The sequence below is a fragment of the Trachurus trachurus genome (assembly GCF_905171665.1).
Source record: "Trachurus trachurus genome assembly, chromosome: 11".
NCBI lineage: Eukaryota > Metazoa > Chordata > Actinopteri > Carangiformes > Carangidae > Trachurus > Trachurus trachurus.
The window spans coordinates 25,142,128-25,167,869 of NC_139904.1; the positions used below are offsets into that span (position 1 = coordinate 25,142,128).

At 43.4% G+C, this 25,742-nt stretch overlaps 1 protein-coding gene across 3 annotated transcripts; it reads left to right on the plus strand.

The window, feature by feature from the left end:
• The first annotated feature begins 27 nt into the window (after positions 1-27).
• tax1bp1a (Tax1 (human T-cell leukemia virus type I) binding protein 1a) lies at positions 28-25,127 on the plus strand. 3 transcript variants are annotated; one of them, XM_083981705.1, is made up of 17 exons: positions 28-156; positions 1,609-1,823; positions 5,279-5,381; positions 6,066-6,256; positions 6,655-6,810; positions 10,902-11,050; positions 11,545-11,635; positions 11,757-11,942; positions 12,747-12,998; positions 13,208-13,399; positions 13,489-13,561; positions 14,748-15,403; positions 18,509-18,595; positions 20,319-20,505; positions 20,586-20,794; positions 21,585-21,667; positions 23,572-25,127. In XM_083981705.1, exons 2-17 carry the CDS (start codon positions 1,635-1,637, stop codon positions 23,780-23,782), a joined length of 3,015 nt encoding a protein of 1,004 aa, XP_083837831.1. In that variant the 5' UTR covers positions 28-156; positions 1,609-1,634; the 3' UTR covers positions 23,783-25,127. The 3 variants fall into 3 exon arrangements, with proteins under 3 accessions (XP_083837831.1, XP_083837833.1, XP_083837832.1); XM_083981706.1 differs by having other exon boundaries at positions 119-156; positions 1,650-1,823; XM_083981707.1 differs by lacking the exon at positions 21,585-21,667 and having other exon boundaries at positions 23,572-23,654.
• The last annotated feature ends 615 nt before the right edge of the window (positions 25,128-25,742 follow it).

The following is a 25,742-nucleotide window of genomic DNA, read 5'->3' on the forward strand; positions in this document are numbered from 1 at the left end:
GAGCATCCTCAGCATCCTCAGCGCTGCTCAGCATCCCGGAAGTTCAGCATCATCTGCTCTTTCAGGAGGAGACGCATCATCGTCAGAGCTTTGACAACAACGGGGACAGTGGCAAAAACATCGGCCTGTCCGGCAGACAGTCACTCTTCTTTGCAGGTGAAAGGGCTACTCTTTCAATTTCACGCGAAATGAACGTCTGTCACTCCGTCTGTTGTTTCTCTAAGACAGTGTTTAGCTTAGCTAGTGACTTGACACGACATGGCCTGTTCGCAAGCTAATGTTAGCTGCCTTAGCTGCCGTAAATAAGATTATCCTCCGGCTAACTGAGTCAGGATTTTACATGTCAGAGCTGTGTGTTGTGCATCTGCTAAGTGTTTTGTGGCTGTGTCTCAGTTGTGCAGACAGTGCCATGTGGGCTGGTTTTTGCTGAATCGAGCCTCAGTTATGACTTTCACATGCGTTTATATCTGAGTCAGGAGTCCACGGTGTGGGTCACATGTGGGGAAATGTAGGGTAGCAGGATCGTTTTGTTGTTTTCTTTAGCCCTGTTGTCACCCAGGACAGTGATGCGAAGCAGGCTTCATCACTTGCTAGCGGCTAGACACATTTAGCACTGGTGTTCCCCCCCCTCGTCTGCTCACTATCATCAAAACAAAGGCGTAGTTTAAGCAGTTTCAAGTCAGCTGTCTTGCTGTAAGGTCCTGTGTGTGATGTGGTGGTGTCTCAGTTAAAGGGCACACTGTAGCTTCCACCCAGATTAGCTACATCAGGTTGTTATTCATCTTTGATAAGAAGAATAGAAGATTTTTTTGTTGATAATTTTACCTTTAGAGACTTAAAGAGACAAATTCAGAATGAAGGATGAAAATGACGACACAGAGACATCCTGACTTTCCATGTATCATGCTGCAGAAAACCTTAGACTGTCACTTCCTGTTCAAAGCCCACGTTCTTTACTCACCATGACATCACTATCACTGGACAAAGCACACAACTGTTTTCGCAGGCTCACCATGACTAGTAAATTCGTTTTGACAAGAAAAGTAATGGAATTCCCCCCGAAGTAAAAAGTCTGCTACCCACACTATAATAAAATACCCTTAATTCTCAGTGTTCGGCGTTGAAAATCTTTAATCCACTCATCCATTTTGCTCTCCTCCAGACAACTTGTGGGTTACAGAAGGACAGTGGAGAAGAGTGTTTTGTTCCCTTAGAAGGACAGAGCCTCTCCCATCACTTGTTGCTGTTTTAAGGCCGAGCCTTGAAGGCTGAAGTCGGACAACAAAAGTCTTCTGTGCTTATCTGTGCTAAGTAAATGCCACAAATTAAAAGAGAGATTATTGAGTACAAGTGGCTGCAGCTTTGCTCCACTAAATGAACGTTGATATGCATCTTATTCACCATATCTGTGTAGACACACATCAGAAGACCTCTGCTTAGCTGTTGACTTCACCTGTACATGTTCACTGAGCTGATTCAAGAACACAAACTTTATTTGTTTTTATTAAAATGAACAGCTTCTGACTTTGTGCATGACTCGGAGGAAAAGTTATGTATGTATTTCCTTCGTTGAATGTCTCTTTCCTCTGCTGCTCTTCCCCCCTGCAGACAAATGAAGTGACCAATAGGATACAATGTCGTCGTTCCAGGTGGTGGACTCGTCGCCGGGCAGCAGCGTCAGCGTCATGGAAACGTCCAACTTCGCCCACGTCATCTTCCAGAATGTGGGGAAGAGTTTCCTGCCCCAGGCGCCCCTGGAGTGTCGCTACACCCTGACCCCCTACATAACACCCTACCCCAAAGACTGGGTGGGCATCTTTAAGGTACAATACGAGCGCACACACACACACACACACACACACACACACACACACACACACACAAATGTTGCAGCTGCTATTACTCAGATCATCCTTCAAAGACATAGCCAAGCATAATCAATTCAGGACTTTAATCTGAATCACTGAAATTACAAAGAGACACTTAGACATTGGAGCTTTTCCCAGCCCATTACATACGTGTTTTTGACATGGATTATGTGTTAGCGTTTTATTAATTGCCCATAGGTTTGAGTTTGGCACATTAACACATACATCCGCCTTGACACTAATGCCCCAGCTCTTCACTACATGCCTAAAACCTCACCGCAAGCTTTGGTGTGGTTGCTCCGCATGCAGAAAGAGGAAGAGTGTACATGGTGGGCTGGTTACAGTAGGTCTCGCTGGGGGGCAAACATTTGGTGCTCTTTATGAACCGCTCTGATTCTTATTAGGACCCACTTCACTTGTTCGTTCCCCTCTGACTTTCCATCAGTCTTTTTCTCTGCTTCCTGCAAACCCAACCTCCCCCTCAGCTGCACTCTTTTATCAAGGCCATCAAATCTCACACGTAATTAACAGGAAATGTGAACTAGGAAACTTAATGTCTCGTAAAGGCAAAAGACAAACATTTTATCGTTGTTTAAGAACTGACTTCAAATCCACCAGCTCAATTAAAAAAGAATAAAGATGCTGGGTTTATTTGGAAAAAGTCAATTGGAAAATTTAATTGTTGTAATCCGTGCTAATGAAACCTGTTTGATGGTTAGTGCTTCATGTCAGGGAACAAGCAGACTACACTTCCTTAATCCCTTTTACGTAGATGTCTGTCTTTGTAGGGCGATATTGGATCTTATTTAATTCTGTCAAAATATTGGCAGCGTCAGTGTGTGTGTTACGAGGATAAACAAATTATACTTGCGTGTTAATTGATACTTTTTTTAATTAGGGCAAAACGGTCGAGTTATTTATGTGTGTTTTTCTAGATGACAGTCATTCGCATTAATCATAACAGGAAATGAGCTGACACGGCACATCGTTTTTCTGTTTTGCCTTGAGTGTTCGGAAGCGAAGATGTCAGAATCAACAGGTTGTTGCTGTATTATTATAAATGATTGATTAGCTTTGACTTTGTCACCCAGCACCGATGATCAGCATTGATGCAAATGTTTGTCTTTGATGACTCCTTTTTGTCTCCCAGAGGCAAAAACCTGTGTGGGAGGTGAGTCAGGGAGTGAGCATCCCCCCCTCCCCCTCACTTACCTTCACATCTATAGGCGTTACCTGAGACAGAGAGACACTGAGCAATCCAGCTGACTCTGGGTGAGGATGACTCAGGCTGCTCAGACAGACACTTTTGGTTTGAGTTGTGCACAGACACCACCTAGTGGCTGATACTGTTCATAGGACAACAATAAGGATCCCAGTAAAACAAACTTGCTCCTAGCTAGCGGTGCTCTCAAACGGCATTGTACATGCATTGTATACACAGTAAACACAAAGAGTGTACACTCAAATCAAGCTTGTCAGGTTTTCTTTTGTTTTCCAGCACGGTGACACATTTTTGTCCCAAATAGAATTGAACACATTGTTACACACATACCACTTGTGCACACACACAACTCCCTAAAAAAAAAGAAAGAAAAAGCCCTCTGGAGGTTTTTTCGGTTGTGGCATGTTTGTTGGGTCGACAGGGAGAAACCCGTTGTGTGAGGGTATAATTAAAGTGTCATCGTGCTGTTCCCTCACACCTTGACTGCGTGATTGATAGCTGCTTTGCCTGTGATTATTTTATAACATCACTCCCATGTTGGAATGCTACACCATACCTAACTGACTGTCAGTCATCTTCACTCTGCAATTAGAAAAATTATTTATGTCTCCTGTGTCTTAAGCAAATACACGTGAGCACACAAGCAAACTTGGCAGCAGTCCACAGCGAGCCAAGCCTCTCACTGAGATGCTGCTGGAGGTGGAAGGAATGTTCTTGGCCTGGTTTCCATACTGACTATTACAATTTACTTGCATAGTATTATGCACAATGTAATGGGCTGATAAGGTAAACGCTGCAATTATGTTTCATGCAACTGCATTATCTAACCTGAAGTTTTGACAAATGTTTTGAGTAGCACAGTTGATTTACTGTCACTGTGTGAAGCTTCCAATTGCTTTGTCACATATTGACCTCTTTTGTTTTCTCCTGGATTGAAATTCATTAGATTGTTGGTTTAATTGTTGTTGTATCTACATATCTAACTGTATGAATGAATGAATGAATGAATTTATATTTATTTATTTATTTATTTATTTATTTAAGACACCAATAAAGGTGTCCAGCCTATATAAGGGCTTACAAGACACATTTCATATTTAGACAAACAAAATCATCAGAGTACAGACTAAACAATTCACTTTTTCTTAGTGTCCAGGCACTTTTTATGAAAGTAGCTATAGTAAAGACTTCTTTTCTGAAGAACCATTCCAACTCAGTAAGAATCTTTATTATTACATATCATTGAATGGTTATTGAATTAAAAAAAAGTGTATTATGCATCTATTTATCATTTTGCCTAAACTGACTGTACATCTGTCTGAATGACAAGGTTTTTCTCTCGTGCCACTTTTCCTTTCATTTTCTTAGATGCAAAAAAAAAAAATCCCATAGTGCCACAGGTGGTTCAGTTATCCACAGCTGTAGCGCAGTTATGTAATGTCACAAACATGTGATGTGTGACTTGAAACGAAGTGTGTGTGTGTGTGTGTGTGTGTGTGCGCGCGCGTGTTTGTGTGTATGTACACGAGCAGCCCAAAAAGGGGAGAGTGTGTGGTTGTGCGTGACAGATTTACGACGCAGGACATGAGTTATGATGTTCACAACTCACTTTCATCATCTGTCACCTAACAACACATGAAATTCATGGAATTACATCTCCCTTGCCATTTTGTGTAAAATTTTCACCTTTTCTTCCCCCGTCTCCCCCTCCCTCAACCTCAACCCCTTTCCTCATTACCACGTAGGACGTTCTCTGCCGTCTCACGAGTCTGCGCATGTGTGCTCTTCCACACAAAGCTATGTACACCCCAGCTTTTCCCGCCCCAATCTCACACCTACACTGCCCCTCTTTTTTTTTTTTCTTTTTTTTTTGTGAGCCCAAAAGGGGCAGGAAGCGAGGGGGAGGAGGAGGTGTGTGGAAGAATGAGGGGGCAGGCTTTTAAATGTTTCCATTCTTGCCTTGAACATTGTATGTAATCCTCCAGATTCCTTTATGTCTGTGTTGTTGAAGAATGAGACGGTAACAAAAAGATGAAATGCTATTAACCTTCTAATCATATATGTTAAGGTAATTAGTTTGATACTTGTGATTTTACAACATAATAACCCGTTGCTTTACGCTGTCCAGGCAGGAACTATTTTTTCTGGTGGATCAACATGTTCAGTTTTGTTTATAATGCCCTTTCAGGTGGGTTGGAGCACAGCCAGGGATTATTACACCTTCCTTTGGTCTCCCATGCCTGAAAACTATGAACCAGGAAGTACTGTGCACAGGACTGTTGTGTTTCAAGGTACACACACACACACACACATGCACATACAGACACACTATGTAAACCACTATACAGACTCAGTGTAGTCCAAAGTAACTCCTCCATTTTACAGCACATATAAAAACCAGCACTTTTATTTAATAAGGGAACACAGCCGCAAACGGCGGCCTGGGACCCGAGCACCTCTCAAACCACACACACACACACATACACATTGAGGGCCTGCAAACTGGTTTTACTGGGCCTGGAATGGTCAGATATTACACAGTGAAAATATGAGAGCATGCTGTGGTGTGTCAGTAGTCAGTAAAACCAGTTGGCTGCCTGGCGGATGTTCTGTACTTACTCCTCCGGCCCGCAGAACCAGGCCTTACACGTCAGCACTGTTCTCCAGCGAGCTCTCAGCGTAGCTTTGGCTATTTGAAATGTTAGCATATATAAATGATGTGCTACCTATCAAAATGTTCAGTGTTGTCTGGTCACTGGTGAATAATTTACTCCTGCAGGGCTCTATGAAAGGGACAGTGCTGGCTGCTTTTCATCCAGTGTAGTAGTTTCTCTCCATTTTAAACCAGAACAGCTGTAGATACTAAATTTAAATGCTTCTGAAACAGATACAAAGTCACAAATTTAACATTAAATCAAATTACAGACAAACAATTGTCAACAATTTAACACTCTGTCATGTCTTTGCAACCCCAGGGTATTACGTACCGAAATCTGACGGAGAGTTTTACCAGTTCTGTTACGTCACACATGCTGGTGACATCAGAGGAGCCAGCACGCCATTCCAGTTCAGGTCAGCAACGCCCACGGAGGAGCTGCTGACCGTCACCGAGGACGACAGTAACTCAGACATACTGGTCGTCACCACCAAGACAGGCCTGCTGGAGGTAGGCCACACAGGACCAACACTGCTCTCTCAGTTTTCCATCTTTCTGTGGTTTGATCCCCAATAAAAGATTTTATAGCAATGTGCTTGATCCCTATCAGATTCACAGGCGCTGGTCTAGACCATGACCATGACCTCTGACCTCAGGGAGCAGGGGGAAAAGCAGAGGACACATTTCCTCTATTTGGAATTAATAAACTATTACATTATTGTCCTTCAAAGCTTCCATGAAAATGAGACACAGTGTGTCATACAAAACAAAAAAAATATTCATTATATAATATTTTTTAAATCATTATCTCTTGACAGGACAAGATAATTACGAAAACCAGATCACTTGCACACCAAAGTCTTTAATATGCAGGTGCAATTCTCATCAACTTTTCTCCTGCGTTCTAGCGAGTGGAGGAGGCGCAGCAGGAGCGCAGGGAGCTGCTGATGGCCATGCGGCTCCTGCAGGAGGAGAAGCAGCAGCTGCAGGAGGAGCAGAAGCGACTGGCCAGGGAGCGCGAGCAGGAGAGGGAGACATGCTGCCTGCTGCGGACACACAACCAGGTCAGAGGGAGGAAACCAGATGACGAGAGGGAAGATAGGGATGCATGAGGAGAGACGGCATGCACACACACAGTCTGCAACACATAGGGTTGCAAAGGGGTGGAAAATTTCCAGAAACTTTCCACGGGAAGTTAAGTTGGGGAATTTTGGAAATATTCCAAATTGGAAACCTTCCATGGGAATTATGGGAATTAACTGGAAATTGGGGGTAATTTAAACAACCTATCATATCCAAACATAAATGTAAATATTTTGTTTTATCATAAGCAGACATCCATGCAAAATAATACAATTAAAAAACATGACATTTCAACAACAGATTTATTTGTTAGTAGAACTTTATCAAGTTTTAATTCTTGTATGAACAATCAATTCTTTTACTGAACAACAAAAACATGAATGTTGAGTAAAATATTATATTAAATATTACCCCCCCCCCCCCCCCCACTGTGTGCATGTGATTGAGGAATAGCATAGATATTCAAGTGCACTTGCATTAAATCTGGTTGTTTTAGCCAGGATTATGCTACAATATATTTTCCCCAACTATATTTAAGTTCCCTGTTAAGGGCCAACCTTCAATTTTGTAAATTTCAGATTTATTCCCATTTATTCACGTTTATTCCCATATATTCACGTTATTTCCTAGGGAAGTTTCTAACTTTGAAAATTGTTGGAATTTTGCAACCCCAGCAACACATAATCAGTGGTAACACGAGGAGCCAGGGTGGCTTGATTTAGTTAACATGCATCTAAAAAAAAAAAAGTTGTTGTTATCAGAAGCAGTTTGCGCAACATTGAAATGAAAGGTGAGGTAGTTTGTGTGCATGTGCAGGGTGAGCGTGTGCAGCGACGGTTAGCCTCTATTTGCACATGTGTGTGGAGCCGGTTCCTCACCAGTGATCACAGGTCTGAAAACTTCAAAAGCCAGAATTTATGAATAATCTGTGTCCCTGTTTTTAGAGACGCACAAAGAGCCACAGCGAGTGTGTACGTGTGTGTGTGTGTATGTGTGTGTATGTGCATGCCAGTCTTTCTCTCCTTCTTTAACGACCTGACTCAGTGGGCCAGAACGGAATTGGGACGCAGTTTTCTCGGGCATCTGGCGTCAGGGACGGTGCCATCGCGACCACAGAGTGAACAAACATGACGTCAAACACACAAACACACGCGCGCGCACGCACGCACGCTCATACACATGCACAAACTGCCCCCACCACCTCCCCCCCCACCTCCTTCATTCTCACACTCAACTCTCACATTCGGGCTCCACACCACAGGGCCCCTCTAATGTGCATTCACACATGCACAAGCTCGCGCGCGCACACACATACTCACACACACAAACACACTCATTATGCCACCCGCTTGCAAACCCTTTTAGTCTGTGTGTGGAATGAGAGGAGGGTAGTCCGCAAAACCGCCTGCCTGAAAAAAAAAGAGAGCCCTGCCCAGCCTCAGGGACAAACACCACTCAGTCACGCGATTCAGTGGCCACTGCTTTCTCACTGTCTGTCGTCTCCCCGTCCCCGTCTCTCTCTCTCTCTCTCTCAATGTTCACTGGTTTTGGTTCAGGGTTAGTTTATTGGCATGACGCGTGAATAATTTATTTTGTTCGAGCGAGGTGGATACAGTGATATTTAACAACCTCTGTCAAGATTCAATAAGGAGATTGAGTAATGCTCCATATTGATTTAATCTTCTTTTTCTCTCACCCGTTCACTGGGATGAGTCAGATTTCAGATTTTAGTGTTTTACGAGTTGCTCATTTGATAAGCAGTAGCTTGGCACACACGCCTAAAGCCCAATGAAAGCAGAGAAGTGTGTGGGGGAGGGGGGGGGGGGTGTTGACTGGCCGAGGAAGTGGAGAGGTGAACCGCTGAAACTCGCCAAGAGTTGTGGGAGTTTGAATCCAGTCTCTTATCGCCCCCTAGTGCAGCTCTCAGGTCCGAGCTCAGAGCGACAGCAGGCTGCTTTGAGTTAGTCCGCTGCTGCTCTCTCTCTCTCTTTTTTTTTTTACGAAGGACAAAATCGCCATAAATTACGTGGCAATACACACACACACTGTTATTACCGTGCTGCTTTTCATTCAACAGGCATGTCCATCTGCAGATATACGACTTCAGTGAGTAGGTGTGTGTGTCTTTTGTAGAGCATTTATAGTAGGTGCGTTCGCTCATGCCACGCTGATGAAAATATCCTTTGAGTTTAACATGAAAACATAAGTACATATTTTGTGGCTGCTAATTTTACGACTACACTTTTTATAAGGTCTTTATGCACTGCTAAAGTGCTTCCCAAACGCCAGCCGTAAAAATCATACAGTAATCTACGCAGAGCCAAGCCCAGAGGGAGACAGGCCTGAGAATGTGCATGTGCACTTTTCTATCTGTTGCGGATTGATGGCTGCACTATGTGCTACCTGTCTGTCTCCATATGTCCTTGACTGTATGGCTACGTGTCCGCCCTCCCGAGTGCATGTGTGCGTGTGTGTAAGCTACAAATAGAGAGGACGATGTGTGCAGAGGTATGTTGTTCTGACACAACCAATATTAGTCGTGAGTGATTTAATGTCCTACTCTGCTGATTTGCATCAGGTTCAAACAACAAGGCATTTCCTAAGAAGACACACCTCATTGGAGTAAACAGACCTCAGGATCTGTTTTGGGACAACAGGAATTTGTGTGTTTCTTTTTTTAACCCTCTATGGTACCGTGTTGCCCTCAGGCAACACACCGATTTTTGGCCTGTCACATCTCCACAATGCATCCCTTGCAGTTTTACTTTTAAAAGTTCCATGCAATTTATTTGCTTATTAAATAATGGAAACTTGTTCAAATGTACCTGTTGCCTGAAGTGAACCATTATGGAATCAACATTGCAGCATGGGATTATGGTTGTGTGTGTTTAGGTGTAAATATAATGTTCAAAAACATATAATTCATCATAATTTTGTTTTGATCCTTAAAATAATTTGATTTTGGTTGCAGTAATTTTAACTTCAGGTTATCATGATGATGAGGAGGAAGTTTAGAGTGAGAATTGAGATGAGGATGAGGTCAGTGGAGGTGAAAGTTTACAGAGACTGGTGTTTCTAGAACAGTATAAGATAGAATTTACTGTAAAATGCAATTATAATTACTTATTCTTCAAAGAAATACGCTTAGACTCTTTGAGTCATTCATTTCAATGGGTTGTTTCACAATGGTACACTTTCACTCATGCACCGTTATGGTACAATGTTGCCTGCAGGCAACAAATCTCCAAAACCTCCAAAAAATAATAATTTCTAAAAAGTTTCTTTAGATTATGTTTATTTAGTCTATTTTGAGACATAAAAACACTCAACAACAAACATTTTCCCCCCAATGGCATCATAATGCGTACCATAGAGGGTTAAGAGTTGACTACTCAGCAGGCTGTTCCCACACGCATTCACCCTGCAGTGCAGCTGTGTGTTCGTCCAAGACCGTTTGACATTATACAGCAAATACAGACTGCGTATTTGGAAGCCATCAAAAAGTTCACAGATCATAATTTGTAACTGGTAATTTGTGATTGATGCGAAAAGACTTCCAAGATCCCCAGAGGGGAAACGAACAATTGATACCTAGTTAACTAGAAATACGCAGTTCAGAAAAGGTGCAACTGAAAATGAAGTAAGAAAAAGAAGACATTATGAATGAATTTTAGGAGCTTTAAATAATAAGCGCTTTATGCATTCATGACTGTTTATTGTAATTTATAATTAGCCGTTGTAGACTACAACAGTTTAATATGGCTTCACCTAATAAAGTGGCCATTGTGTATAGGTATCAATGGTCAATATGTTACACATGAAACATAAAAACATATACTATAGTAGTGCAACAACAAGTATGTAAGTGTGGATGTGCAAGTTCTCATGCACATGTCATGCATCACATGAAATATTACCATCAGTGATGATGAATCATGACTCTTGCATAAGCTCCTGTTTACCTCCTCTGTCATCTTTGGGCATGCTTCAGCTCGCTCTGCAGTTGAGCTGCCGCGAACGGCTGCAGCAGCGGTCAGTGTGTGATCCACAGCTGTCTCCCCCCGTCCCGCAGGAGCTGCTGCGCTCGTCGCAGGGCCTGTCAGAAGAGAGGGAGGAGGTGAGGAGAAGGCTGACGGAGGCCACGGACCGGGTTCGCCAGCTGGAGGAGGACCTGCTGGGAGTCACCCAGAGAGGCCTGCAAAAGGAGACGGAGCTGGATTGGTGAGCGGAGAGCGCTCGGCCATCAATCATCCGTCTCCGTGTGGACGGGACTGTTTACATAACTGCTTTTGGAGAGGATTTCTCGCCGGCCTTCTGCTTCCTCCACATCTTCATCCTTCTACTTTTGTACATGCAGCAGGCTAAATAATAGAAAGCTCAAACCAGAGCCTCAAAAATAGCCATGGCACGGAATCGGCATCAGTCACACACTGGTTTCAGGAAAGAGTTTCACATGATAAAATATGTTATTTAAGCATTAAATTATAACAGCTTTCTCTTCACCCCCCCCTGCTAATATTCTCATGTGCACACACAACCACACACGTACAAAATGTTGCCAAAGCACTTGCCCACTGGGGAAGATTACATCTGGCATGGAGAAACAGATGTTACTGTCATTTTAGGTGGACATTCCTTGACATTCCATCTGTGGCTTGAAATCAAACTGTGATGATCCAGCTTCTTAAATTTTGTTTTCATTATTTCCCTCCCAGCCTGCGTGATCGACTGAAGAAGCTGACAGCGGAGAGGGACAGTCTGGAGAGTCATCTGAAGAACGAGAAGGATGAGCGAGATCTCTACAAGGTTTGGAGACAGCTCTTGATATAATATCTGAGAGGCTGGATGAATGGAGAAGATCATTTTTTTTGACCAACAAAGCCCTTTTCTTTTTGTCTCTTTTCCCCTTTTGCTGTCACGTGTTCAGGCTCACCTGCGCAGCACCGAGCTGGAGAACACTAAGCTGAGTGCCGAGCTGCAGATGTTGAAAGCAGTGGAGCTGAACAGGGAAGTGACCATTGCCCAGTTCCAGGAGGAGCTGGACCGGCTCAGAGCCTGTGTTGCCCAGCGGGACAGCCTGGAGAAAGAGCTGCTGGCGCATAAGGCCGACAAGGTAACACTGGTTGTTGTGTGCATCACATACATAGACTGCCAAAGTACAAACACAAGTAGCCTAATAAATCATTTGCCTATGTTCCTGTGTGCACATCTACATTTATTTGTATGTTTAAAAGTTGTAAAAATAGAAGTTGATATGATATTAAACAAATTTTTATTAAGACCTAGGAATTTACTAGGATGATGAGTAGATGGCTGGTCTTAGAAACTTAGAATTTTAGATACTTTATTGTCATAATAACACATTTATGATAACAACAGGATATCGTTTAGAGCAGCTTAACACTGACGCAAAACTAGTGCAAATGTGCATATTACATTACATTAATGTCCAGAGAAGGGCATTTAGTGCATAATACATATCACACATATCCACAATCATTACAGCAGCAGAAAAGACATTTGATCTGAAACAAAGTGCAGTGGTGCTGTCTTCATCTGCCATCCTCAGTATGAAACAGAACATGGAGGCAGTAGACGGTCTGGCATTATTTTAATTTATTTTATTCTATTTTTTCCTTCTCCTTTTGTGCTTTGATACACATATTATCTAATTTGTGAAAGGATTTCTTGAAAAAAGGGTTAAACAACATAAGTTGGCTTCTTTCTGCCCCCTTTCATTCAGGAGTTGCATTGTTATTATTATTTTTTGTATTGAACTGTTTTAATTTTCTTTTTTTACAAAAAAAACCCTAAACTATTTCATATCTACTTAACTGTACCTATATCAATGCACCCTTTCAGCAAAATCAGTTCATCTTTACATACATTTGACTTTTTTTTTTTTACATGTCTTTAGGCAGAGCTGGCCCGTGTGCGTGAGCAGCTCCGTCAGGCTGAGGAGCAGCTGCAGGCGTCCCGGCAGCAGGCCTCCCTGCTGGCTTCAGAGCTCCGTGACTCAGCCAGCGCCCGTGACCACACCATGACTGAGCTGTACCGCGCCCGACTGGAGGCTGACAAGCTCCGTGCCAGTCTAGCCGACGCGCAGGCCGAGTGCCAACGCATGGAGAGCCAGTTAGACCGCATGAGGAGCACTGCACAGAAGGAAGTGGTCAGTGTCCAGACCCCTAACCTCGTTAGCTGAAGAATTTTTACTTTTTCAATTGTTATTCAAGGAGCAGTGAGAAACGAAGGAGAGACAGCCAGAGAGCACCTCTTTCTAAATTTGATGTTTAACTTTATAAAGAAGTGTAGAAGAGGAGTAATCCTATCGCCTTTCATCAAATCATGCATCTTGTCACACTTCCTTCTCTATTTCAGGGTGTTGGGACCAGTGGGGAGGTGACACCCAGCATGATGGTGGTGTCCGAGGCGGAGGCGGAGCTGCAGAGGGAGGTGGAGGAGCTGAAGCTGCGTCTTCACATGGCGGCCGAGCACTACAAGGAGAAGTACCGTGAGTGTCAGCGCCTCCGCAGGCAGGTTGCTAAGCTGAACACAACTGAATCACAGGGGGTGAGTAATAGTGAGTTGATTAACACCTCAACGACTGGAAATTCTATTATGTTGATGTGTTGTTGTCGTTGCCGCGTGTCTGTGTGCAGGAGCCAAAGAGAAACGCATCCACTGAGACGACACAGGAGCCACTGACCCCCAGCCCAGAGTCACCCACAGCAGGTATGCATGTATACAACAGGCTCCAATACTGTAGTAGCACCCCCCCACCCCCAGTTGATTTTAATGCTTTGCAGTTACAAGACATAATTTCACTGTAAGGGATATGGCTGAACAAAACTCAGGCCATCGCTGTTGCTCATTTTCACCTCAACTCACTCTACATACTGCACTGTTCCCTCATACTTCCTTACCTATTGTGTTGAGGTATGGGGAAACACATATGAAACAATTACCAATCCTATCTTCATACTGCAAAAGAAAGCCATTAGAATTATACATCATAAGGATTACCTAGCACCAACCAATCCGCTCTTCATCAGTACCAATGCATTGAAATTTGAAGACCTGGTCAATTTAAACACTGCTGTAATAACTTATAAGACATTAAACAACTACTACTACCTCCACCCTGCATACAGGAGCTGTTCTCAACTAGAGAGTCCCAGTATGACCTCAGGGGGACCTGCATTTTAAACAAACCAAAAGCAAGGACAAATACTAAAGGCAAATGCATATCTGTTATTGGAGTAAATTTATGGAATAGCCTTGACAATGAATTAAAATCATGTTCAACTACAGTAGTACCCAATTTAAAAGGATGTTTAAAATCAATGTATTGAATAAATATTTGACACTAGGTTAAAGTAAGTTCATTATTATTATTAAAACGATGGTTCTGCTTGTTTTGTTTTGATACTATTTCCTTTACTTACTCTACTTTTTGGGTGTAGGCTAATCTTCTCACAATGTTGTTTTGTTTTTGTAATCTTTCTTCCTGTAAACAGGGTCGGCATTAATAAGCTTTGCTTCTGCCTACGCCCTTTCGCTCATATTGATCATGAATTATTGATTTGTTCGTGTATATGTTTTATGTTTTGTCAAATGGACGAATAAATCAATCAATCAAACATATCAACATGCACATCTTAAAACAAGTTGCTGCAGATTCTTGGAAATAGGGAATAAATTAAAGCAGAGAGTTGATGAGTGACGTCAATGACCTAATGTAACATCCAAACAGTTAATGACAAAGCTTTGATGAGATAACTGTGCTTTCCCACTGTTTCCAAGGCTAAGATGATTATACTGAAATATCCATAATTAGGACTTTTTAGGGAATATTATTACTGTAATCAAAGCAGGGGATATCCAGCTGATTGTGTGTTTCTGCTGTGTTTCTCTCCAGGGAACATAGTGACTGCAGTCCTACAAGAAGCGGCTGAGATGACAATCACCCCAGATCTCCAAAACAGGGAGTCAATGTACATTGACACACACATCAGCACAGACACTGAGGACATGCAGAGACAGACCATGCAGGAGGAGAGGGTCGAGGCAGAGGGCGAGGCGGAGGCGAACCAGAAGGACGAGGATGAAGATGAAGAGAAAGAAAAAGAGGAGAAGAAGGAGAGCCTGCCGGAGGAGAGCCTGAGGATGACGAGCTGGGTGGAGGTGGAGAACGAGAGGCCGAGCGCGGAGAGCGAGGAGAGTGAGGAGAGCGAGGACAGCGATGAGATCACGGAGGCGGAAAGTGAACCCAAGGCGGAGGAGGAAGGGGATGATCTGGAGGAGGAGAGGGATGATCTGGAGGAGGAGAGGGATGATCTGGAGGAGGAGAGGGATGATCTGGAGGAGGAGAGGGATGATCTGGAGGAGGAGAGGGATGATCTGGAGGAGCAGGTGCTGCTGGAGGCGGAGGCGAGGAACATGGGGGAGGCGGAGAAGGAACAGACGCGCTCGGTGGAGGAAGAGCTGGCGATGATGGAGGAGAAGTGGAGGGAGCAGTGCGCCATCAACGAAACGCTCAAACAGCGGCTGGCCAATGAGGAGGAGCGGTTCAGAGTGAGGCACACACCTACACACAGACACATACAGTACACAATATACCTCAAAGCCCAGAGAGATGTGACTGTGTTGATGTTGGCTGAACTCCCGTAAGAGTTGTTGGCCAGAAATATGAGGTAACACTCTCCCAGTGATCAGCAGGTGGGTGTGAGCCCAGGAGCAAGGCAGCTACTGACCCCCCCCCCCTGCACACACACACTCAGCAAATCATTTCCTGTGTAAATATAGGTTAAAGCAACACACATGCTCCAGTGTGGGTATAGGTGTTTATGAGCACAGTGCTGTAATTGGGCAAAGTTAGGGCCTTAACTTATTATCACTTTCACTATTGATTAGCCTTAATGGTTGATTTGTAGCTATGTTCTGATTTGTTCGTTGATTGGCAGCCTCATTTTGATTGGTTGGTTTTTAAGCTTGTTGTATCCTGATTGGTCGGTTTGTAGCTGTGTTCTGATTGATACAAATTGCTACAAAATGAGAAACTTTGACTGGAGGATGAAATTGTTCGATTTAGATCATCAGAGGTCAAAGGTCAAGATCACGGGTCTTCAACGTTTTTCAGGCCAAGGACCCCCAAATTAATGGAAGATGAAGCAGGGACCCCCAAATATTTATAAAATCGTGTATTATATTAAACTAGGCCTAGTAGCCTACCATGTACAAACATACCCTGGATTCAATACTCAGCTATTCAATTAATACCCAGGTTCGTATATTCATGGTCGTGCCACTGCCATTTATAAACAGACCTTGTTAACTGATACCAATGCTATCAACAGTGTCTTTCAATTGGCTGATAATCATGCATACAAGCTATTCAAATTGACATTGTTTGTTTTTTTTGTTTCCACATTTATGCTTAGAATAAAAAACAAAATTGTATCAAACCAAAGGTTTCATGACCCCTCTGCAGCACCTCTGCGGACCCCCTAGGGGTCACGGACCCCCTGTTGAAGACCTCTGGTCAAGATTATTATGATGGAACATTTTCACCTATAACTCACACAGGAATTATGACAACATTTTAAACATGGGTAATATTTCATATGACAAGGATGTAACCTGGAACCGGGAGTGGAGGCAGACAACCATGGGGTGGCAATTTTAGTTTTTGGATGAATTTTGCTTCAGTGGAGTAATTTTCTACTTCATGTAGGGCACCTCAAGCTACAAATGTGTTTTACTATTCATGGAGAGTATATGAGTAGCCACTAGCAACGTAACCCACAATAACACTTGGCCTAAGACTGTCAAATATCCATAACAGTTTACCTTAGGGTGCATTTAACCAGAAGAACCAGGTCACTGCATGCATGAACACATAGCTGCTGTGTCAATGCCACACATGAGTCACTGTGTGTGGTATGTGTGTGTGTGTGTGTGTGATGCAATACAAGCACTTGCGCTGCTGCTTGCGTTTTGCGTGCGAACGTCGGCCAAAGTACCTACCAGCGTTTAATCTCCACCAGTGAGTGTGTGTTTATCAGAGCTGTAAATAAGGCTCTCCCCCCTGTCTTTGATAGAGTCTCCTGTCTGAGGCGAGTGGCCCGGGCCCCGAGCCGCTCTTAATGGCCCCGGAGACTGACAAGAGAGGCATCCGCAGAGCGCCATGCTTTACGGCTGTTTACATCACCCGCGCAGTGGATGGAGCGAGGGAGAGGAGAATAAGACGAGGAGAGAGAGAGAGCAAGTGGGAAGGGGGCAGCACAGAAATTCACTGTTGCCGACTCCCTTCACCTGAACTTAACCCTCTAATGCTGCGCCGTAAATTTATGAAAGAGGGGGAGAGCGAGAGAGGACAAAGGAGATGAAAGAGAATGGTGGGGGGGCGGGCGAAAGAAGCTAACAGAATTTAAGAGTGAAAGAAGACGGATAGACAGACAGACATGAAGCAGAAAGAGAAGCCGCGGGAGAGGAGGGAGTCGGACCCTTTGTAATGAGATGAAATAAGAGACCAGCAGGCAACTAGTCATGTAAACTATCCCACAGGGTCAGTCCTGTTAGAGAGAAAGAGATTTACTACGATCCCCTGGTCTGCTCCGGTCCGCCCTGCACACAGTCCGTGGTTCTGTCTGTGTTTCTGTGGCTTCGCCTGTGTGTTTTACAGTAAACACCACACATTTGACACAGCTCCAGCTTAAATAAAACCCAATGACACCCATTAATTCATTCACTTACTTGCCTGTGCGTATGTTTGGCGACATTCATCTTCATCAGGTGACACCAGTGGAGTGGAAACACAAACCTGGGAGCAAGTAAAAAGGGAAGGGGCTCGTATCAGCGCCAGGAAAGATAAAATGTTTCCTGAATGAATCTGCCACTAATGATTTTAGTTTCCCAAATTAATCACTACTTTGATTATTGATTCAGTGTTACATTAACAGATTGACAAACATTCCCCAGTAACAGCTTTTTAGTGAGGAGAATTTTTCCTGATATTTGATCGAATAAACAACGTTAATCAATAATGAAAATAATTCAGTAATTCAATCATTTCAAGTCCGCATATTTTATTATTCACACTCTGCATTTTGCCTTGCTAATAATGTGGAGCACTGGGACGTTAAAAGGATTTCCTATGCACTTTCCTGTAATATGCACATCAAACAGCTTGAGCTAATATCTTATTACATCACAGTCCTCTTGAGATTGTCTTTCATTATCACTAATCAGTCAGCAAGCAATTTAGTTTTGTTTTTTTTTCCTTTTGCATTTTTTATGTCTTTATTAGACGTCTGACTGAGCAGTGATGAGAGATAATGAGGGGGAAAGAGATGTGAAATGACATCCAACAAACCAGATCCTCAGCCTCCGCCACCAGACCCCCAGGGCGCCGCAGTTTAGCACTTTTAATGTTCAAGCATTTGTTGCTCAATAAATATACCAGACATCACAGAGGGGAAAGAAAACTCCCTGTGTCCTGATAGACTGACGGTAAAAGTACAAGGAAATGTCACAACACTAAGAAACTTAATGGACTGATGTTAAGAAAAAAGCTTTGTATAGGTTACTGATTGGTTATTGAAATGGATACAGTTACTTGATGGGACATTCAATGATGTTTGTGTTTTATTTCCATTGTGTTGTGTGTGTTTTTTTTAGGTGCAGATGGCGGAGCGAGCCAGTGAGGTGACGGAGCTGAAACGCAACCTTGCCCAGGCTCTGAGAGACAAGGAGCAGCTACAGGAGGTAAAGCACGAGACACGTTCCTACCACGACATGATGGCAGCAGATATTAGCTGTGTATAAATAAGTTAGCACTGGATCGTGTCTTCAGAGTTCAAACAGTGCATTTTTGTGTTTTTAAAAAAATAATAAATTAAGGTTAGTTTGACTTTTAAAAAGCTCCAAATAAAAAAAAAAAGTCCTTCTGTGACTGTAGAAATCACACACCGTATGTGGATAATGTCGGCCCAATTGAATTCCACAAAAAAATATCATCACATTGAAGTGCAGTGTCTGAGCGCTCTCCTTCCCCTTCTCCAGACTCCCCACTACCCACTAATTAAAACATCTATACTTGCTTCTTTCGCCCAGCGGTACAGTGCCATTAGACAGTGCAAATGCCACGCGACGTGTCTGTTTCACCTTCCCAACCCTGGTTTAAATGTTAAACCTGATAGCAGCGCACTAATGAAGTCATCAAGAGAGGGGGCCAGGGGGGAATAGTGAAGAGAGGGAGGTAAGAGAGGGAGAGGGAGGGAGGAGGGAGGGGGGGGGGTCCCTCTATCAGCAACACCAGAGCGGAGGGAGCCAGAGTCTGACACCCATTACAGTAATGAGTAGGGTACTAATGCTCTTGCTTCAGATATAATCACAAAGGGCAGTAACAGTGTAGAGGGAAACTTAACTCTGAGCTTAAAGTACTCACTCCCTGTGTGGTCCTAACAATGAAAATGTGCCATGGAAACTGAATTTCTTTCACACAGCTCCTCTCTTCAGTCCCTCACTCTTCAGACAGATAATCATGGTGCTTCTGTGCCCATAGTGAAAATACCCAAGGAAATGAAACAAAATTCAATTTAAACATAACTGGAAAAGAAAAACACAGAAAACAGCGAGTCAGATGAAAAAAAAAAGCCATGAAGAAATGAATGAAAACTTAGGGACATCCCAGGCCAGTTTCAAAACCGTGGACAATATGCCGTATCCACCATTCAGCCATCCATGCACTTCATATTTTCATAGGTTTCTCTTTAAAGGTGCATTGTGTAGGAATTACTCCCATCTACCATTGCGGTTGTATATCGCAAACAACTCAATCGTATTTTTCATGCTGCATTCACGTGAAATTGGGCAGACGTAACGGCATAAACAAGCCTCTATGTAAACAAGTGGTCCGTCAGCACGAGGCAAAACAATACACGTGACAATATGTTGTCATGGCGATGTGGTATTGTTTACCTGACCCACGTTTTACCGGCTTTCTCTCGACTTCTGTGACTAAAATGACATCTGGTTTGTTACCGACGGCCGTCTGCCCGACTGCAGGTGAATGCAGCATCAGTGTAACGCTCCATTCCTCCTCACTGCGTTACCGTGGTGACTTTTCACAGACGCCACCTCGACCTGAGCCGACAGCTCCGGTGTCTCCAGTGAGTTTCCGTGGTTTCCTACCGTCACGCTGCCACTGAACGTAAAAACATGGCGACACGACATGGCAGCCAGCACCGAGCTTACCCGCTCCATGTAGATATGAATGATATGAACGGCTCATTCAGAGCTGAAAGGAACACTTCAGTTTGTTGATGGGGGGGATTACTGATTAATGAAAAACAGACTTTTGAACCAAATAATCGATTTTCGTGAATAGATAACAGGCGAAGTTACACAATGTCCCTTTAAAGACTTGATATTGGGTTCAGCCTGTGGAGGTCCCATGATGCTCAGGGATGGGTGCTCTCTCCTCCAGGAGCTGCAGCGTTACGTGTGCAGGCAGAGGGAGCAGGAGGCCGGTGTTCAGGGTGCTGAGGTCAGGCAGCCGATGGTGCTCCGCTACCCTCTGCCGTACCCCCAGGACCCCTCCCCTCCGCCTCTGGTGCCACAGAGGCCCGCTGAGCTGCAGTACGGCAATCCCTACTCCACCGACACCACAAGAGGTAGGAGAGGATTTCTAGCTTGACCTCTCTCTCTCTGAGTAACATTTTGCTCAGGATAATAACAGTTACTGTTTTTCTAGACCGGGTGGACGTTGCTCTGTCTCCTGAGCATATGACCCGTCCGCCGCCCGAGGCCCCACCCTGCGCCCCTCCGTGCGCACCCCCGATCTCACCTCATAGCCCTGAAGCCGGGGCACCGGGCTGGGACCAGGAGGTGGTCTGCATCCAGCCCTCTCGCAGCACGAGCCCCCCGGAGAGCCTGGAGCACCCACCAGAGGAGCCACGGAGTGTATGTGCAGATACACACACACACACACACACACACACACACACCAAACTAAAACACAGGGTGGTAGCTGGCAGGTATTCTTAATTGGAGTATTTGTATTAATATGGGTTTTACACATGCTGATAATACTGTTTCGTTTTCATGTTTCCTGTATGTCTTCTTGAAAGGATTTTGTCAATAAGTTGCAAGACCATAATTGATCTCAGCACCAATTTGTAACCCTAACCCTGTCTCAGTACAGCAATACATCTGGATTTTTTTTTTTTTTTTAAGCGGCATAAATTTTGATCACAGCTTTTCTCTCCTAACCTTCCTTATGTTTTGCAGCCAATGAATCCTGTCATGGTAATCCCCCTGCCTATTTCGCCTCTGTCTCTGGAGTGCTCCTCCTCAATGAGTAAAGGGAAATGCAGCCTGCCCTTAAAAGATGGAGCTTTGAACTCATTTGCATAAAGCTCTAATTAACGTCACTCCTTCAGAGCTCAAGAGAGGCGAAGATAACAAGGGCCAGGAGAGAGTAATTAGGGGAGATTTTGCATAGGGACAGACCTAAGATCAGTTAGTGGCGGATTATATCTTTGGTTGTTTGGGAGCAAACCTAACAGGGACTGGTGTGGTAATCTTTAAATAGAAACCCAGCTGCACATGCATGCACACACACACACTAATCTTCACTGGTTCACATCATTCTGTCAGCACGTCTCCTTTTTTGTTTTGCTGGCGTACGTACATAACACAGCTCTGGAGATAATGACCTTCCTTCTCACAATGTGCTCGCTGTGCATCGTAGGTTGCGGATGGAGCTCAGCCGTCCTGTGATCATCAGTCCAGCAGGCGCGGCGAAGCCAGGGGCAGCTTTTGCTTCGACTCCAGGTAGCATGCCCTCTCACTGACATAAAAAATAATGTTAGAATAACTTCACTTTTACAATCGGGATATTTAAAGAAGGGAAGAAATTACACACAAGCATTGATTAGAAACAGACGGCAGTATGGTGGGGGTGGGATTCCTTCCATGCATCTTGTGTGCTGGTGGTGAGCCAAACCAGGCTGATCTGAAAAGACCTGCAGAGCCGCTAAGTGACTCCAGAGAGCGGGTAGTTGTCTATTTATATAACTGTAATGCTGCAGCTAATGATTATTTACATTATTGATTGGTGCGGCAATGACTTAATTGATTAATCTGTTAATAATTTAGTCTGTAAATCAATCAATCAATCAACCTCTTTAAAACCTCTTTTCCGAGAGTGACCTGGCCAAGATGGATGGTTACACCAAACACACAGGACACAAATAAAATACGATCACACACTACAGGAAAAGAAGAGTGGGAAACATGATTACACAGTACAATCACAACATCCAATTGAGCTTATTTCTTTGTCTTTTATAATTGCCTTGAATTCCCCCAGAGTTACAAGATGTGTCAATTTCAAGTCCTTTTGCACACATTCCAGGTACAAATGTAAAAGCCTTTTTGCCCAGTTCAGTTGTGACTCTCTGATGCCCTGAGAACGCAGGCCATATCGGCTGAGGTCTGTCACATGTGTAAATACAAATCTGTAGGCAGAAGTCCAAGAATAGATTTATAAATAAAAGTCAGCCAGTGAGAGAGTCTACGGACATACAATGATGGACAATGTGCGACAGCATATAAGGAACAGTGGTGACGATAGCTGCAACCAGTAATAAAACGCAAAGCGCAGTGGTATACAGTATCCAATTTCTTTAAAAACTATCAGGAGCGTTCATAAAAAGCAGGTCTCCATAGTCCAACAAGGGTTAAAAATGTTCTGGTGATCAAATGTTTTCTGACTTGCAATGAAAAACATGATTTATTTCTTAAAAAAAGAAACCCAGTTTCAATTTCAGCTTAGAAACGAGTTTATCGATGTGCAGTTTAAAGGACAGGTTCTCATCAATAAAACCCAAACAATACATCATAGTGGTAATGCAAAATTTCTGGGTATCACACAATAAGCTTATTATGAATAAATGTATGAACAGTTAAACAGCAGCTCTGTGAACATGTGTGTAAACACACCGGCACATTTCAATGAAAATAATTATGTAGAAATGAAAATTGTGTGCTTCATGTTACATCATCAATCAATTCAGTTTATTGTCACTTCCATGAAAACCTCGTTATACATGAGAGACAATAATTCTAAAATGGACAGCGGCAATTTTGATAAGGAAATTTAAAAAAAATAATATACATTAAAAATAAAGTGCGCCAGTTGCTTCTTGCAGTTAGTTGGGGAAAGTGCGTAATGTGTGTGAACAGTCAGTGTGTCATCATCCCATGGTGTTGTTTATGGAAACACAGAGAACAATGGACCACGATGAATGAATTTGAATTTGAATTTGAATTTGAATTTGAATTTGAAATTTGAAATTTGAATGGACCACAGGAACCTTTTAGTTTATGAGCAAAAGTACCTGGAATTAAAAGTTCCTGAAATGCATCATCATGTGGAGGTAACACTCATTGTCATAATAACCTCACTGTGGACAGTGGAGGAAGCCAAAAACACCGCATTGTTGTCTGAAACCAAATTTGGGTCAGCCAATCACAGCCTGTCAGTATTGTATTGAAAATTGACAGCTGGTTTAACAGTTAGGTATATCTGCATGGGTTTTTGCTGCGGCAGCCTTGGCATCAATACATCTGCTGTATGAGGGTCCACGTACGTTATCACTACACCTCATATCATGCACTGGATCTCTTGATCTCTTTTCTTTCTGTCTCACCCTTGTCTTACTTCCTGTTCCCAGTAACGACGTTCACAAGCGCTGCCCACTGTGCGAGGTGATCTTCCCGCCCCACTTCGAGCAGCGCAGCTTCGAGCAGCACGTCGAAAGCCACTGGAAGGTCTGCCCCGTCTGCTCCGAGCAGTTCCCCCTCAACTGCCAGCAGCAGCTCTTCGAGAGGCACGTCCTCACGCACTTTGACGGCCACGTGCTCAACTTCGAGCAGATCGAGTGAAGGGTTTTTGTCGTTTTTTTTTTGTTTTTTTCCCCCCCCTCCCCGAGGGCAAAAACCTAGAATTCTGTCACACTGTATGGGTAAATGTGTCGTCAGCTATTAGTTCATTTTAACTGGGGTTCGGTTAAGTTGTCTTGTTAATATACAATCACTAGCACTTTTCGGGCAATCTTAAAGGTTAGAAAGAATGTAGTTCTTCTCTGGAAGGAAGAAGAGTTTGTGCTACTCCACTGAGGTGTTTATTTAGTAGAGTAGCTTTCACTTCAAATGCACAGTGGGTCAAAGGATCATTAACACTTTGGAACAGTCTCAAGCTCCTTTACTTTTCTGTCATGCTCATCTTTCTGCTAAAGCACCCTTGAAAGTGCATGCATTTATTCTGTGATCAAAACAACTACAAAACAACACACTACAAAATTACAGTCGATAAAGCGAAAAGAGTGAAGAGTAGCAGGAGAAGAAAGAAGCATTTTACTGTCTTAATGTCCCTGTTCTTTCACCACCCTGAATATTTCTCTCACGGTGAGGCAGCCAAGAAAGTACTTCATCTTTTAATTCTGATTCAAATCGTGGGAGGACAGAGAAAAGATTACGAAACATTTTTTTTAATTGTAACTGCGATGAGAGCTCTGAATATGCGCGTGGGGGTGTATAATCGAAGAAGGATGTGGTGGAGATTTTTTTTTTTTTTTTGTCTTTTCGACTTGGGAAGTGATCTTTGATTTCTCCCAAGCTGCTGAACGTATGATGGTGATTAACCAACACAAGACGTCAGATGGTTTCAACAACTACAACAACAACAAAAAACAAACAGCACTATGTTTCCATGTATCTGCACTAAATAAGGCTTTATTCTGAATGTATTGTACATATGAAAATAAGTATAAGTTTGTGGAGAGATCTGTGAATTGCTGTCGTGACCCTGCTCCTCACTGTTACCTCCCTCATGTTTTAGTGATGAAAGGAATAATGGACCAATGATGATTTACTTCCTGGCGTGCACTTTTATTCAGTTCTTCGATGGCTCGGTTTAAGAAAAAGAAAGAAAGAAAAAAAAAAAGCCGGGCTGAGGGACACCGGCACCACGTTCGAAGGCAAACAGACTGCAGGACACTCGGGTTTCAGACACTTCTATTGTTCCGTACTTCCACGTTTTAAAAGTTAGAACTGTGAAACGTCATGGCTTCGTGTTCAGCCCTCATGAGTGAATGTCATTCCTACGTGTCCTCCCCCCCACAGGGCTTCATACCACTACTTGTCTATTTTTCTGTCATCACAGAGTAACCCCCCCCCCTCCCCTCCCCTCCCCCTGACAGTGTTGTGTTCAGGCTTTAAAAATTGCACATGCCCAGCAATCACAAGGCAAAATGTATGTGTGTGTGTGTATGTCCGACGCAGCCCTTTTCATGTGAGAATGTCTGGACGACGGTTTTAAGTGTGTACTGCAAAAATCTTTATGAATAAAGTAAGCTTGTCTAAATGCATTGAAGTAACTGTTGTGCTTCATTTTTGGAGAAGAAAGAAAAGAAAGAAGTCCACCATCAGTCTGAGCTACAGAGCTTTTTACTTTATTTTGCTGGTTTTTTTGTTGGTTTATTGTTTTTTTTATTATTGTCATTTCATCTTTACACTTAAGCAGCTTCTCTTTTATATAGAAAGACAGTTTGACATCGTTTACAAGTCACTCTGCTCACAACCTGTTGTTCCCCCGTACAAAAAGGAAACATTGGTCTCCACATTACATACGAAAATATAATTTAAAAGCACTTGACAACAGACACACGTTACAATACATTCACTGTACACGGTATATTGAAATCCCTCCCTCGCCACACATCCCCCCCCCCCTGCCTGCACACAGCCTCCCCTCCTCCTTTCCTGTTATGTGTAATACTGCAATTGGCCCACCGTGTGAAGATCTAACTATTGCCATGGTGACGGCGGTGTCCGTGAAGCAGGG

Excerpts from the sequence above, each read along its gene's own strand:
- tax1bp1a (XM_083981705.1), top strand. The coding sequence starts at position 1,635 with ATGTCGTCGTTCCAGGTGGTGGACTCGTCGCCGGGCAGCAGCGTCAGC. Across the intron at positions 18,596-20,318 it reads ACAAGGAGCAGCTACAGGAG|GAGCTGCAGCGTTACGTGTG; the intron begins GTAAAGCACGAG and ends TCTCTCCTCCAG. Across the intron at positions 20,506-20,585 it reads CTCCACCGACACCACAAGAG|ACCGGGTGGACGTTGCTCTG; the intron begins GTAGGAGAGGAT and ends CTGTTTTTCTAG.